This window comes from Danio rerio, chromosome 2 (genome assembly GCF_049306965.1).
Source record: "Danio rerio strain Tuebingen ecotype United States chromosome 2, GRCz12tu, whole genome shotgun sequence".
In the NCBI taxonomy this organism is placed as follows: domain Eukaryota; kingdom Metazoa; phylum Chordata; class Actinopteri; order Cypriniformes; family Danionidae; genus Danio; species Danio rerio.
This window is the reverse complement of record NC_133177.1, coordinates 3052258-3068862: the sequence shown is the minus strand read 5'-3', so window position 1 is coordinate 3068862 and position 16605 is coordinate 3052258. Positions and strand designations below refer to the sequence as shown.

Genomic DNA, 16605 nt, shown 5'->3' with positions numbered 1-16605 from the left:
AATGCCCTTAAGCATTAGGAGAATGAAATTAATGATGGCATATTGGGTTAACATTCAGGGACAAATTGAATCACATCCAACAAAAAGAACATTACTAGAATGTTGGGAGCATGAGGAAACTAATTTCATAAGTTTCGGATGGATAGCTGAGGCAAAAGCCAGAATAATTGGATTAGATCAACTGCAATACTGTAAGGCAGTCCCAATCCCATATATTCCGCCATGGTTTTTTCCATTACCTAAAGTAGATTTCAATATACAACAGGAGTTAAAAGATAACAATAATATTCTTCCAACAAAATATATAGTGCAGAATTATTTAGAAAAAAATTATAAAGAATCAATATTTTTATTCACAGATGGATCTAAAGACCCACAAACAGGCCATACAGGCGCAGCAGTGTATATCCCAGTTAATCAATACCATATTAAGAAAAGAATAACTAATAATATATCAGTATATACAACAGAGTTAATTGCAATACTAATTGCCCTGCAGTGGATTGAGGAGAATGACATATATAATGTAGTAATTGCATCAGATAGCTTTTCATCACTGGAAAGTATAAGATCTGGAAGGTCTTCATACAGAATGGATATTCTTAATAATATACTCAGTAAGACATATTATATTAAAATGAAGGGCAAATCAATATATTTCATTTGGGTTCCTGCTCACGTAGGTGTGGAAGGTAATGAGAAGGCAGACTTTCTGGCCAAACAAGCTCTCAGAATTAGTAAAGTAAATCTAGAAGTCCCATTGAGCAAAGCAGAAGCTAAAATCATGATAAGAACATATGCACAATCAATATGGCAAGTACACTGGGATAACATTGATACAGGTAGACATTTATATAATATACAGAAACAAGTTGGAACTGGGAGGAAGGAGAACAGAAATCGTAGGGAAGGAAGTATTATAACTCGGATGAGAATAGGTCACACTGGACTCAATCATACATTACATAAAATAGGGAAACACCCAACTGGGCAATGTATACATTGTAATCAACAAGAAACAATAGAACATATTTTATTTCACTGTAGTAAATATAATAAAGAACGAAACAATCTTATTCAGTCAGTTAAAAAGAGCAATCTTCAGCATTTTACATTGGCAGGTTTATTAGGAAACAAATCTAGTGAGGTATATAATGATATAATAAAATTTATTAAAGAAACCCAGTTAGAGGAAAGAATATAGAGATAATATCAGAAGAATTGTTAGTCCACCCCATTTTTATTACATTTTATTACTATTATAAAGGTTTTTTTTTTTTTTTTTTTTTTTTTTTTTTTCTTTTTTTTTTTTTTTTCTTTCCTCTCTCCCCCTCCCCTCACAATTTCCTCCCCCTTTCTCTCCCTTCATGTAATTTATACACTTCAGAAAGTATTCAACTAGTTCCATACTCCATTCCAGTCGGTGGCGGTAATGCACCTATAAGTCTGGTTGCCAACCGCCAGTAAAACCCAAAGAAGAAGAAGAAGAAGAAAACTACACCCCCCATATGGCGCGAAAGCTGCGATGTCCCGGATGTTGAGAGCGCCGGAAGAGAAGCAGGTGTCTTCCTTGGCCATCTTGTGTTTGTCCACCGTGAGCCGTTCGCTCAAAGCCTCGAAGAATCGGAGGAGAATCCCGCTGTTGGGGCGCCATCATGCCCGGGCATCTGCAAGAAGGCTTCGGCTGCGTCGTTACCAATCGCTTCGACCAGCTATTGGACGACGAATCCGACCCCTTCGAGATATTAAAGGCGGCCGAAAACAAGAAGAAAGATGCGGCCGCGTCAGGAGGCTCGAAGACGGCAGCTCAAGCTGCAAAACAGCCGAAAAAGGAGTCCCAGAAAGACAGGAAAAACACAGCGCAGGACAAGAAAGAAGACATCCAGCCCCCCGTGCCACTTAAGAAGGAGGGTATGTTGAAGTTTCAGCACCAAATGTTTGCTGTGTGTCAAAACATAACCTTTTTTTGTGCATATCACACACAGACTGCGAGTCATAAATCGCTTTTTAGGCACACATGCGATTAAAAGGTGCTGAATAGCTTAAAATGCACATCCAAAAAATGTAGGCGACTCGGTAGGGTATAGGGATGAGTGCTTGTGTGCATATAAACACAGCAGTGAAGACAACATGGAGCTGCTGCTGATGCTTTCGACGTTTAGCGATTTGCTAGCACATTTCAAAAACAACATTTCTTTCATGACTTTAGACGTGTGCTTTTATTGAGCTCAGGTTTTCCTCTCACATGTCAGCATCGCTGACTGATCGTGATTTTGATCAACTTCGGTGTATTTACAACTGCGTAGCTGCTTTAGCTACATGCTAATCAGCTAGCTGTATGTGAATATAATGCGATTATTTGGTTTCACGGTGTGTTGGTTTGCACGCGGGAGAGATATCGGCGTGTGTGATGCATTGCAAACGTGGATGAAAACACTTTCACTTTTTATTTCACAAGGCGCGCAGTTAGTGTATGCAGTGTACATCGCTCGTTCACATTGTCGTATTTACACTAGTGGTGTTATTATTCTATCATGCGTTCATATTTCAGGTTATGATTTGAGGTCATGCTTGCTTTTGCATCAACAAACATCTGTGGGGTTGATTCATTAATAGATCCTTATTGTGACCTTGGCCTAAACACACAAATCAATAATACTCCCAAATGCTATTATTAACAGTCTTTTGTTTTTATTTTCCTCTTCTTTGTGTGCAGTGGAAGTATACATTACTTTAATGGCCCTATACCAACTCGTGTGTGTGTGTGTGTGTGTGTGTGTGTGTGTGTGTGTGTGTGTGTGTGTGTATATATATATATATATATATATATATATATATATATATATATATATATATATATATATTAAGGGTGTCACGATCCTCCAAATCCTCGATTCGATTACATTTTCGATTCTAAAGGCACGATTCGATTATGATTAATTAATTATTTGTAGCCTACCGATTAAACTACCTGACCTGCATGGTCTTTGTTTTACCCATAAACAAATCATACAGTAAATGAATAAAGGCAAGATACACACATAATTACCACCTGTCAATCACTTTTTCTGCGGGACTCGTGAATAGGCAGTGATCTGTGTCGTTATAATGGCGTCGGTAAAAAAGACGCACAACCAACAGGAACCAGCCAACAGTATCTGAGGTGTTCGCTAAAATGACTAAGCACAAGTGAGTGAAAGATTGAAGCAGTCCTCTGACTGCCTGGACCTGCTGTCTCGAGCGCATGGCTGTGTGTGCGTCTATGTGTGTGTGGTCACGTGATGTGCATTTTCAGAGGTAGAGAGGAAGGAGGGCTGCTCAGAAATGCTACACGCCACTGTGGATGTCAAATCGTTGTCGTTCTAAAATGCCATTTAAAAACAAAGACAGTGTAAACAGGGCCTGAGTGTGTACTTTTCGCGAGCGCATTTGCAACGGGGGCGGAGGATCGCGATGCCGGTGTTGTCTATCGGACGAACCGTACGTAATACGTACATAGCAGAGCTTGCAAAACTGTGTTTTTTTTTTTGTCGACAACATGAACGTTGTCAACATAACTCACTGGAAATCCAAAATGCTTCCACACTGGCGACTTCATTGAAAGAGGAGAGGGTTTAAGCTCTGTCGACGGGTCTCCTGCTTCTGCAGTTTAACAAGCACTTCAACAAGCCTGTTTTTTTCCCGCTTGGCAAGCCAAGCTGACGTGACATGGGGGCGTGGCAGCATCGACGATTCTATTTTTTGATTCAATAATCGAAATTGAGCATAAATTTCGATCGATTTCGATTAAAAATCAAAATCGTGACACCCCTAATATAATATATATGTATATATATATATATATATATATATATATATATATATATATATGCGTAAAGCATGTTAGCTATATGCTATGCATTAATCCAACAGTGCTTAAATGAGTCTAGCATTTTCAGAAATTGTCTATCAACTAAAGTTGTCTCAACTGAAGTTTTAAAAACGTCTACCTCCCGCTAACATTTGAGCGCTGTTTCACCGAACTTACTAATGTTTACTAAATTAAACCACAGATACAGGCACACTGGAGCGTTTTAAAGCTGTGATTCATTAGTGAATTGCTGGTATGTCAGCTTATACACAAACCAGCAGATCTTCGAGACTTCAAACGCTTTATTGTCCCTGTATCTGTGGTTACACTCGGTAAACAGTGGAGAGTTTGGTAAGCTGCTGACCTTCACGGCCACAGTCATTTTTATATATATATATATATATATATTTTTTTTTTTTTTTGGGTACCTTTAATGGATACGAAAGTGTAGAGTATTGACAGGAAAGCATCGGGAGGAGAGAGAGGGGAAGGATTGGCATAGGATCGCGAGGCAGGGATCGAACTCGGGTCGCCGTGAGCACCGAAGTACATGTGTCGTCGCACTAACCACTACACCACTACACCACTAGTGCCGACTTGAAGTCATTTCTTTTGAGAACGTGAACGCAATGGGCAATTGGCAGTTTTAGAACGCGGAAAATGGACGTTTTTAACATTTTAGTATCGATTGGTACCGTATTCCAGTATTGTGACAACCCTAGTATCAAGACGTTGACGCCTAAAACAGTGCATCCACAAAATAGAACTAAAATTGCTGGATTGTGCGTGCCAGGCCAGTAGATGGCGATCACACAATGCCACAAATGTTTAGATTTTTTTATTTTTGTAATTAACGCTTGGGGGACATCAGTAATGTTTCCTAACCTATTAATAGTTTACTATATTTAGGTATTTGTTAAATATCTAAATTAGTAATCCATCACAATGGTGGCATTGCTTAGGAGTGACGCATGTTATTTTATATCCGTAAATGCGCAATTCTGTATGAAATTGTACATTCACGGGTTGTTTGTGTTAGGTTATTAATGAATGTCTGGATGTCTGTTTCAGGGATGAGGAGGGTTGGCCGGAAGCCGGAGCAACAGCAGGGTCCAGCCAGCTCCCAACACCCGGGAGGTCCAGGAGAGGGTCGACCCGGAGACAGGAGGCCTGACAGACGACCTCCTCGTGAGCGACGCTTTGATAAACCCGCTGACGAGAAGCCAGAGGGGGGAGATTTCTCTGCGGACAAGTGAGTCATGATGTTATGTTCAAATATTTTGAGAGAAATGTTGAAAAAGGTGTCCTAAGGAAGAGTTTTAGGGTGCTTTCACACCTAGATATTAGTTTTGGAATCGGTCTCCTATTATATTTATATAATTTTATATATAATTTTTTTTTATTATTAATATTAATATAAGATGTCTGCGATAAGGAAATAGCTTGCTGTCACTTGTAAATGTGTGAATTTAGACTTCTGGAAAGGCTGCAGGATATGATGCAATGATTTATCTTGATGATTCTTTTTTAATTTTTTTTTAATCATTAGAGGCTGAAATGAATTCCACCTAATTGCGTAGCCCTACTTTGTCTAAATGCACAAATACTTCTGCTTTTTGTGAGAATCCAGCCGTAGGATCCAAACAATGTGACTGACAGAATCAGAATTATCTGAACCATTCCTCATTTTGATGTAATATAGAGTTGAGTGGTTAAATGCAATTAGTATTCATTATTTATTATGTATTTTCTTTATAAAAAAAAGTGTAATATAAGTTAAGAAGTTAGTTTGTTTCTTTATAGTATAAACATCATGTAAAAGGAACACCCCTTACGAAATCCTAAAGATCACCCAAAAATGAAAATTGTGTCATCGTTTCCTCACACTTCACTTGTTCCAAACCTGTTTGAGGTTTTATTTTTCTTTTGTTGAACACAAAGGAAGATATTCTGAAGAATGTTACAACCGTCGACTTCCATCGAATTTGTTTTTGCGCAACATTCTTCAGAATATTTTCTTTTGTGTTCAACAGAAGAGAACAAAACTCATAACCTGAGCCACTTGCGCGCGTGTAAATGATGTAATGTTTCTTTAAATATCATATTGCCTTGTTGAAGCATGCTACAATCAAACAGCCAACAGTAAGCTGCATTACTCTGGCTGTTTGTTTATTCACAGGAAAAGGAGTTGTACAAAAAAAACTCTAAAACGAATGGTGTTGTTAAAGCCAGTGTTTCTGTGGCTGCAACACTTGTATAATCACCTCAGTAATCAATCCTCATGTGATGAATGGCTTCAGCTTAGCAGCTCTCATTGATTTCTGTAGCTCAAGACTGGCGATTGTCGTTTTGATCAAATGTGTATGTTGTCTTCAGGCCAATTGGGGATAAGCCATCTAGAGGACGTGGAGGAGGACGAGGAATGGGCCGCGGGGGCCGAGGACGAGGGATGGGACGCGGAGACGGTTTTGATTCCCGGGGGAAACGTGACTTTGACAGACACAGCGGCAATGATAAAGCGTAAGTGTGTTGAATTCAAGACTAACAAAAGCACGAGTCTGACTGGAGTATTACTAGGCATGGGCTGGTATAAGATTCTGTTTATTAGGCAAGTCATTAGCTGCGTCCCAAATCGCATACTTATGCACTATTCTACGCCATTTTGTAGAATAAATAGTGTGAGTAGTGTGTTCACACTGAAAACTCTAAAAATAATAAGTGCACTTTAATTACCCGGATGATGCACTCATTCAGCGCTAAAATAAAGTGTGTAATGATGGACACTTCACGCACTCAACGACCGCAGGTTTGCTTACGTAGCGGAAGGAGCAGAGCTATCGGACACACATGTTGAATAACTTTATTTATTTTGGATGGTGAAAGCAAAATTCTCCTACGAGAGTGATTATAGCGCCTCCCGATGGTGAATGCGGCAACACTAACGGCAGGTATTATTTGATAATTCGGTCGTTTATTTCACTGATTTGGCAACCGTCAAACGTCATCAGGGAAACCTAAAGCTTAGTAAAAAAACATTAGTGTGCCATTTGGGACGACACTACATACATATACTATCCTGTTGAGTGTGTAAGTGCATAAGTACATAGTGCATGAGTGCATAGTGTGCCATTTGGGACGCAGCTATTGTATAAGAGTGGTTTGTTCTGTAGACAATCGAAATTAAATATTAATTAAGGGTGGCTAATAATATTGACCTTAAAATGGTTTTAAAAACTGCTTTAATTGTAGCAGAAATAAAACAAAGATTGTCTCCAGAAGGAAAAATATTATAGGAAATACTGTGAAAAGTTCCTTGCTCATTAAACATCATTTGGGAAATATTTGAAAAAGAACCTCGACACCTTTAATCCTCGAAAGCGGTTATCGTCCCATGCCTATTCAAGAATGAACAAATACTGACTTGTTGCACGAGTCTGACTGGAACATTGCTAATGTTTAGTCGACAGAAAGGAGAGGAGAAGCGCAGTGGGAGCGGCTCGCACAACTGGGGCGGTGTGAAGGAAGAAACCAGGTAGGTGTGAAATGTTTAAAATACTGTTTGTCCAATGTGTACGCTTTTTCTGGGAAGGAGTGAATAAAAGACGTTCAGTGGGTTAAAGACTGTGGGCTGCATTTCGTGTTGTTTTTGAAGCTAAATAAAGACTAAATGTATGTCTTGTGTAGTTCATTTGTAATTAGTAACATATCGGAGACTGTAAGGGGATACATGTTTCATTTATATATTTATTTAATTGCAGAGGTCACAGTAGGCTATTTCGGTCATTGATGTGCAGTTATAATCAAATTATGTTCATAGGTTAGTAATAAACATTTATACAGAAGTATTTGTGTGTATAAGGCACACCAATACTTAGTAGGGCTTCTCATGAATATAAATGACCCGTACAGCTTTACTGTAGACATTTCCTCGAGCAAAAATGATGTCGACTAAAACTTCGTCATACACCACGCCCACCAAAATGTAAAAAATAAAGGTGACTTGTACCGTACCATTACAGTTATTTGTGTATGTATGTATGTGTATATATATATATATATATATATATATATATATATATATATATATATATATATTAGAGCTGTCAAATGATTAAAAACAACGTGATTAATCACACTTTTTTTTTTTAATTAATCATGATTAATCACGAAATGCCGTATGTATTACTGAAGTAAAAACACAGGCATGTAAGTGCCATTTAAATTGTAAACAATCCATGCCAATAACAAATAAAAATGCTTTCCATGTTGGATTCTAAGTGGACTACACACACGCATATATATATATATATATATATATATATATATATATATATATATATATATATATATATAAAACTATATATATATTCACATAGAAAACAGTGCGCGCAGTGCAGCTGAGCGAAAGGGAGCCCTTCAGATTAATCAAATTTGCTTACACTAAGCATTGTATGGCTGTATTTAACAAGAAAGGATTCTGACAGAGGAACGTGAAGCCGACACTTTACAAAAGGGGGGAAACACGTCAAACTTAATGAACCATTTGAGGCATAGCTTAAGGGCAGAGAAATGTTTTTGACAGCTTGCGCATTCATCATGCACTTTCATTCACATGGCACCAATATTCAGCTTTGATTATTAAGAGTATACTGATCAAGACTCGACCATGTAAACAGTGATTTTTGATTATCTTAAATGACCACACGAGTCCCGAAATGCGGAGTTTTTTCTTTCTGTTCGCCATGCGGCATCCAATTCCATTAAAACATCCTGAATGAAAATATGCTGAATGAGAGAAGTGCTGAACTACAGTTAAAGTCTGAATATTAAAAATGAAACACCCGAAATTGCTTGAAACTCTGGAGGAAACGCCATATTTCTCTGCACGTTAAACACACGCAGGGCCAGAGCAAGCTGAACTGGCGCTTCATGCAAACGGCAATCATGCCGTTTTGTTCATATGGAAGGCCGAGGGCCGTGAGGGAGGGAGGGGGTGGGTGTAGTGGATGAATGTGAGGACGCTTACTATTCTCATGCTTAAAGCAGCGTCCTAGATCGCCTCTATGGATGCACCGTCCCTGAACACACGTCAGCCACAACAGGAAATAAAAAACTGCAACTGCGTTATTTACGTTATTTTTTTTACGCGTTAAATATTTCAAATTGATCACGTGCGTTAACGCGCTAATTTTGACAGCCCTAATATATATATATATATATATATATATATATATATATATATATATATAATATTGCTTAAGAACCATTATAAGCAGATAGTCCAATTTGATTATCCATTTCATGTAGTCAAGGGAGGCTTGAATAAATAAAAAATAAATGAACAGCTCATATGCACTCCATGTTTATGACATTAGATTTCTGAATTGTGTATTAGTGTAATAATTTCAGTGGTTCCCCACATCTGATAACACTGTAATTTATTTTGCAGTGAGCTTGATCAGTCTGCAGCACCTGAGCCTGTGCCTGAAGGTGAAGAACACGCCCCTGCTGACTCCGAAAACAAGTAAGCGTCAAGCACAGATGACTGTGAATGCAAAGACGTGAAAATGACTGAATAAACTAAGCTCATGCCATTTCTACATAGGGAAAATGAAGTAGAGGAGGTGAAGGACGAAGGCCCGAAGGAGATGACCCTGGACGAGTGGAAGGCCATGCAAGACAAAGAACGAGCCAAAGTCGAGTTTAACATCCGCAAACCCAACGAGGGAAACGACGGTCAGTGGAAGAAGGGCTACGTACTGCACAAGTCAAAGAGCGAGGAGGTTGGCACGGTAGGTGAAGTATGTCAACGTCTGTATTTATTTAAATACAAATAGATGGATTTATTATGATGAGTTCATTCACTCACTCATGTTTGCCGTGTTTGCAGCGGCATGCTGGATCTGTGATTGAAGCTGGAGATGTTGACCCCGACTCATTCCACAAGGTATCCCAGTTTGTGCTTGAATTTGGAGTTTAACTTTAAAAGTGGTCACCATGTTGCATGTGCACAATACATCATTTAATAGAGGTGAAACAAGTAAACTTGCACAAATCAAATCTCTCATCACAATCTGCTCTTCATTTATTCTTTCCCAATAATATTATCAAGTATGCATCTGCAGCCTGCTTGTTTTTTCTTATTTTTAATTCTGTATTAAGGAGGATTGCTTCCTTTCATAATCTCTGTTTCGCCGCTGAATTTCTCCTAGACTGAAGTTGATCCCATTATATTTTGTTAAAGGCTGAAGAAGGTGGAGATCACCACTTCCGTAAGCCAGCCAATGACATCACCTCGCAGCTGGAGATAAACTTTGGAGATTTGGGTCGGCCTGGACGCGGGCGCGGAGGCTCTCGTGGGGGACGTGGCGGTCGCGGTGGTGGCGGTGGCAGCGGCGGGGGACGACCAAGCCGAGGCGGAGGCAGATCTGAGAAGGTAAATAACCTGCTATGCACCAATTCCCTATCATTCCAATCCAAATTTCATACATTGAGCGTTACTACAGGCTGTCCACAGATCCTTAAAGGTGCAGTGACATTTAAAATATAGTAGTTTTTTACGTTAGCATCTGCATTATTAGTTTTTAGGATATCGATAAGCTAGTGTGGTGACAAAATTTGTGTTCAGAAGACATAAAACTGATATAAACATGTAACGCTTGTAGTTTTACACTTCCGCCTAAATGGCTACTTCTGTTTTCACGCCACCTCATACTTCAATTTCTCATCAACCTGACCAATCAAATGCTCTCTGGTATCTGACATGCTCCGCCCCCTCTAAGACCCTTCTGTTTTTTTTTTTGTGCTCCAAGTGTGTAACTTTTCGAGCACACCGGCTCTTTAGACAGGGTTCATCACAGGATGTTGCTCTCTTTTTAGCAGGAGTGTTAAACTCGGTCCTGCTGAGTTTAGCTCCAACTTGCTTTAACACACCAGCCTGGAAGTTTCTAGTATCCAGTAAGAGCTTGATTAGCTGGTTCAGGTGTGTTTGATTATGGTTGGAGCTTAAGGCTGTTCCTCAATATGCGTTCTTCAGCGGTCTTGCGTCCTCGTGTTCTCGTGTAACGTCATCAACAGCTGCCTAAGTTCAATTCCAATACTCAAGACCGCAAGTACGGAGGACGCGTAAAACTTCCTGGATGTGATCTTGATATCGAGGACGCACCGATGCAGACTTGAGCACCGATCTCGCTCTGGAAGTCCCAGAAGTCATTGCGACTGGAGGTGGGAAGCGCAGCATTTTATTTAGATTTATTATTAAAGTTCAGAGATATGACTTATTTTCCTCAGGAGTTTCCCTAAAGGAAACGGTGAAAGTAAACATTAACATAAACATCTTAATAAGGGTGTTTATTTGCTGAAATTCGTATTAAAATCTGTTTTATTTATATTGTGCAGAGTATATTGATAATGTTTTTATGCATAGTATATATTTTGAAGAGGGAGAAAACAATAAATCGCTGTATGAAGGCTGTAATGTTTAAATAATTTCCATTTAAAACACGTGAAGGTCATGTGACCATCAGGAAGAACGCAGCATCTCAATTCTCAAAGCACACGTTCTCTGTTCTCGCGGTCTCCTGAGTTCGTTCTTCCGAGGACACCAGGCAAGACCGGTCTCCACAAGAACACAAGTCCGTTCTCTGCGGTCTTGAAATTGAGAAACAGCCAAAGTCTCCAGGTCACCGGCCCTCCAGGACCGAGTTTGGACACTTCCAGATTACATAATCTCATACATTATTACCTTTAATCTTTAATTAGTTGCTTGGGTAAAGATTTTTGGCTATTTTGTTGCAATATTTTGTTGTTCTCTCATTATGTTTTTCTTTATTTGTGATGATTTGTTTTTGTATTTTCATTTTTGAATATGCAAGTTGTGTAGTTTATTAATGTGTAGGTAATGTACACCACCTGACAAAAGTCTTGTCAATCTCAGTTGTAAGAGAAACCAATAATAACTTCTAGTTGATCATTCGGAAAAGTGTCGAAAGGTGGATTTTTCTGATGAATCATCTGTTGATCTGCATCCCAATCATCACAAACACTGCAGAAGACCTACTGGAACCAGCATGGACCAAGATTCTCACTTAAATCAGTCAAGTTTGGTGAAGGAAAAATCATGGTTTGGGGTTCACTCAGTATGGGGGCGTGTAAGAGATCTGCAACATCAACAGTCTGAGGTATCAAGACATTTGTGCTGCCCATTACATTACAAACCACAGGAGAGGGACAATTCTCCAGCAGGATAGCGCTCCTTCTCATACTTCAGCCTCCACATCAACACTCCTGAAAGCAAAGAAGGTCAAGGTGCTCCAGGATTGGCCAGCCCAGTCACCAGAGATGAACATTATTGAGCATGTCTGGCGTAAGATGGAAGAGGAGTCATTGAAGATGAATCCAAAGACTCTTGATGAGCTCAGGGAGTCCTGCAGGAACGCTTTCTCTGCCATTCCGGATGACTTTATTAATCAGTGATTTGAGTCAGAGATGTATGGATGCAGTCCTGCAAGCTCATGATGGAGTCAGACACAATATTCATTCTGTCTCCACTGCAGCAGGACTTTATATTCTATACTGGACATTATTTCTGTTCAGTGATGAGACTTTTGTCTGAGCAGAGTCAGACCTTACTGTCCTAATTAAAGCTTTAAAAACCAAGGCATGACCATGTTTTATTATGGTAAAAAAATCGTAATCTAGAGGCCTTTACCTTTTATATCAGCCACTTTAGATACCTAATGATCAACCAGAAGTCCAGTTATTTGTTCTTTCTAAAACTTGAATAGGCGGCAAGATGTTTCTCAGGTAGTGTATGTGATTCAGAAGTGTATAAAAAGAGCCGGTGTGCCAGCTGATTAAATTAAATAAATAGTTATTCTTAGATCTTTGCTGTTGCCGTCTGAACACATGATTGTTAGATACTGACTTGCCTGCTTTTATCCTGAGCTCATTTGCGTTGTATTTGTCACAGGGTGGAGGTGTTTCCGTTCCCAACGTTGACGATCCTGAGGCTTTTCCAGCTCTGGCTTAAACACCCAAACCTCCTCTCCTCTTCAAACGCTTGCATGCTTATGGATTGTTCGACCATAGAAACCAGAGAAGTGAGACTGTCATCCGTACATACACTGAGAACTGACTTTTACCTGCGGAAAACAATGAGAAAAACACAAAGGACTTCTTATTACACTGAAGCAAATTCTGGGTAGAGGTTTTGTATTTAGAGACACGATAGCAGGGATGTTCATACAGTATTTTTTGTTTTGTTGTTGCTCTTCTCCTCCTTTCTTTCCCCCCAGAGATTATGCATTCGCCATAAATATTTTTTTATCGCTGCTTGAATGTATGCATTTTCCAGATAGACTTTTGAAGTGTGTTGTGAACGCTTCAAGCTTTCCCCCCTGTGTAATTGAGTTTATTTCTCTCTCGACGGCTCTACCAAATGCAGAACGTTTTTTTTTTCTTCTCTCCACCAAGTGAGAATGCGAGACTTGTGACGATTTTACTATCAACATATATATATATATATACATAAGTAATGTATATTTGACTATTTTAAATGTTTCGAAAGAAGGTCAAGCTCAGCCTCTTGTTATTTAGATTTGTTTTTGACCCGTAGCACGAAGCAAAATGTGTCGTCTTGATCTTGCTGTGGGTTTTTATTTTATTTCTGTCGCCCTCTGCTGGACATGTGATGATATTGGTATGCTTAGTTCTTCCTCATCATCATCTGGTTGAAGCACCCGGGAGATCCAGGCTGGTCCTTTTTAATCATACAAGTTCCTCTCTTAGGACCGCTTCTTTCTGAACTGTATACGTCCGTGTGTGTGTGTGTGTGTATTGTAGTATTGTCACGATACTGGAATTCGGTACCAATAAACACTGAGGTTTTAAAACCGTTCTTACATTTGAACGCATTCTTAAACTGTGCTGAATTGCTCTTGTGTTCACGTGCTCAACAGAAATGACTGTGATTGGCTGTTAGGTTCACCAAACTCACCACTGTTTACTGAGTGTAACCACAGATACAGGGACACTGGAGTCGTTTAAAGCCACGATTCATCAGCGAATCGCTGGTATGTCAGCTTATAGACAAACTAGCTGATCGACTGACTTTGTTTCTGAGTGTAGATACTGGAGCTTTTTAGAGGGGAGTTTGGTGAACTGATGACCTTCCCAGCCAATCACAGTCATTTCTGTTGAGCTTGTGAACACAATGGCCAATCAGCGCTGTTTAAGAACACGCTCAAATGTTAGCGGGAAATGGACGTTTTTATAATATCAGTATCGATTGATATCGAATTCAAGTGTTGTGTCAACCCTAGTGTGTGTGTGTGTGTGTGTGTGTGTGTGTGTGTGAGAGAGAAATCTGTTTTAAAACACATCTGCCGTTACGTTCGTGAGTTTAGATTGTAAACTTATTATTATTATTTAGTTTTTCTCTCTAGCTAAGGTGGTTGACATATCTTTGCACTTAGATTTTTATGCTGACGTTTGAAAAATCGAGCTCCTCGAGCACGTGGTCTGTCGGCATCATTTGTTTTTATGTTTTTATTACTCCTTCTGTGCTGTGTTTTTATTTTTTAATGATTACTAAGATGGCACTACTGCTCGCGTGTGTGTGTGTGTTTTTTTTTTTTCTGAAGCGTTGTGTAATTCAGGGTGGGACAACAGTGTGTGCTGCGAAAAAAATAAATAAAAGAAGAAAAGTTGGATCCAGCTTATGTATGTGAAAATTAGCAAGACCTCCGAGTGTGATGGCCGATGTTCTCTGTATTCATAGGAGGAGGGACAATAAAATGGACGACGACACTAGATTTGAGTCTACGCGTCCACTTTTGTCTTTGTTGGTCTCGTTTCAAACATGTTTAGGCCCAATACCAATTCTACACCTTAGCCCAGGGGTTTTCAAAGTATGAGGCGCGCCTCCCTTGGGGGGCGCCAGAGCATGTCAGGGGAGGCGCAGAAAAAAATATTATATAATAAAAATATAATTATTAAGTTTAATTATTCTATGTATTTTTTATTATTTTTAAACGTTTTAAGTAAACAAAGCTAAAAAAATATGTTAAAAATAAGAAAACCTTTTTTACCCAGAAGGCCATAGCTGTGAATTCGCTTCTGTTTGGCAAGCCCGCCAATACAGGTATATGCCTGCTAATCATGCTGCTAATGCAATGGATCGGTTTCTGAGACCCCTCGATTCAAAGCCTTCAAGTTCAGGGCTTAAACCCAAAAGACGACGATATGATGATCAGTATTTGAGTTTAGGATTTACGTGGACAGGACCAGCTGATGAACCACGACCTTTATCAAGATATTTTGGCTAATGACAGCATGAGACCCGCTAAACTTCGGCGACACCTTGAAACCAAGCATGATGGGGTAGCAAGAAATCCTCCAGAATTTGTGTGTGTGCGTGCATGTTTGGGAGGAGGGGGGCGCCAATGGATAAGTTGTGTCAAAAGGGAGGCCCACTGTCTTAGACTTTGAAAAACCCTGCCTTTTTTTGTACCCCATCCCTCGTTTTGTGTGTTCGGGTGAAGGGGTAGACGTGTCCCAATTTCTTTGGCTTGAAGGTTTAGGGCAGGCATGTCCACACTCGGTCCTGGAGGGCCGGTGTCCTGCAAAGTTTAGTTCCAACCCCAATCAGACACACCTGGGCTCGCTAATCAAGCTCTTACTAGGCTTTCTAGAAACATCCCCGCAGGTGTGTTGAGGCAAGTTAGAGCGAAAATCTGCAGGACACCAGCCCTCCAGGGCCGAGTTTGGACACCCCTGGTTAAGGGCTAGAGGAAGGGCTAAATAGCCCTTAAAATGGAGATTTTTCACTACCACACTCAAAACCAAGGGGTACAAAAATTTCCCAAAATACATCAGCTACAACGGCATAATTGCTGCTCACGGAAGTAAGGAGATCCACAAATTTGTATTTGTTGTTGTCATATTACGAATTTTTACAACAAACAAGCACGTTTAATACATTCATAACTCAGTCATGCTTTTGAAAAAACTGATTAAACAATTATTTCCCATGATGATCCATAGTACAGTAAAGCACTTGAATTATATGGTGTGGTAATACTACAGTAATGGATAAAAAGCAACAACTATATACTCACTCTCTGGCCACTTTAAGTACCCCTTACTAGTACAGGGTTGGGCCAACTTTTGCTTTGAGAACTGCATTAATCCTTTGTAGCGTAGATTTAACAAAGTACTGGAAATATTCCCCAGAGATCACACAGTTGCTGCAGATTTGTCGGATTCACATCCATGATGCTAATCTCTCATTACACCAGCCCAAAGGTGCTCTATTGGATTGAGATCTGGTGACTGTGGAGGCCGTTTCAGTACAGTGAACTCATTGTCATGTTCAAGAAGCCAGTCTGAGATTATTCACACTGTATGACGGTACGTTATCCTGCTGGAGGTAGCCATCAGAGGATGGAGACACTGGTCATAAAGGGATGGACATGGTCAGCAACAATACTCAGGTAGGCTGTAGTGTTGACACGATGCTCAATTGGTACTAATGGATCCAAAGTGTGCCAAGGGAATCTCCCCCACACCATTACACCACCACCACCAGCCTGAACAGCTGATACAAGGCAGGATGATCCATGCTTTCATGTTGTTAACCCCAAATTCTGACCCGACCATCTGAATGTGTCAGCAGAAATGGAGACTCATCAGAGCAGGCAACGTTTCTCCAATCTTCTATTGTCCAGTTTTGGTGAGCCTGTGTGAATTGTAGC

At 39.8% G+C, this 16605-nt stretch overlaps 2 protein-coding genes across 9 annotated transcripts in view; one reads left to right on the top strand and one right to left on the bottom strand.

Moving 5' to 3' along the window:
* LOC101882074 (leucine-rich repeat-containing protein 52) overlaps positions 1 to 12993 on the bottom strand; it is a 28385-nt gene extending 15392 nt beyond the window's left edge. For all 5 annotated transcript variants that reach the window (XR_012390224.1, XM_073922524.1, XM_073922526.1 and 2 more), the window contains exon 1: positions 12777 to 12993. The gene's annotated coding sequence lies outside the window, so the exon portion shown is untranslated. The remainder of the gene's footprint in view (positions 1 to 12776) is intronic.
* On the top strand, positions 1554 to 14664 carry serbp1b (SERPINE1 mRNA binding protein 1b). Of its 4 annotated transcripts, none has more exons than XR_012390202.1 (9): positions 1554 to 1911; positions 4922 to 5102; positions 6227 to 6370; positions 7311 to 7382; positions 9300 to 9374; positions 9456 to 9642; positions 9741 to 9797; positions 10095 to 10860; positions 11525 to 14562. XR_012390202.1 is itself a non-coding variant. In XM_001338162.9 (9 exons), exons 1-9 carry the CDS (start codon positions 1656 to 1658, stop codon positions 12879 to 12881), a joined length of 1224 nt encoding a protein of 407 aa, XP_001338198.4. In that variant the 5' UTR covers positions 1554 to 1655; the 3' UTR covers positions 12882 to 14664. The 4 variants fall into 4 exon arrangements, 2 of the variants coding, with proteins under 2 accessions (XP_001338198.4, XP_005171185.1); XR_012390201.1 differs by having other exon boundaries at positions 9456 to 9651; positions 11525 to 12496; XM_001338162.9 differs by having other exon boundaries at positions 10095 to 10286; positions 12822 to 14664.
* The last annotated feature ends 1941 nt before the right edge of the window (positions 14665 to 16605 follow it).

Excerpts from the sequence above, each read along its gene's own strand:
- serbp1b (XM_005171128.4), top strand. The coding sequence starts at position 1,656 with ATGCCCGGGCATCTGCAAGAAGGCTTCGGCTGCGTCGTTACCAATCGC. Across the intron at positions 6,371-7,310 it reads CACAGCGGCAATGATAAAGC|TCGACAGAAAGGAGAGGAGA; the intron begins GTAAGTGTGTTG and ends GCTAATGTTTAG. Across the intron at positions 9,798-10,094 it reads ACCCCGACTCATTCCACAAG|GCTGAAGAAGGTGGAGATCA; the intron begins GTATCCCAGTTT and ends ATTTTGTTAAAG.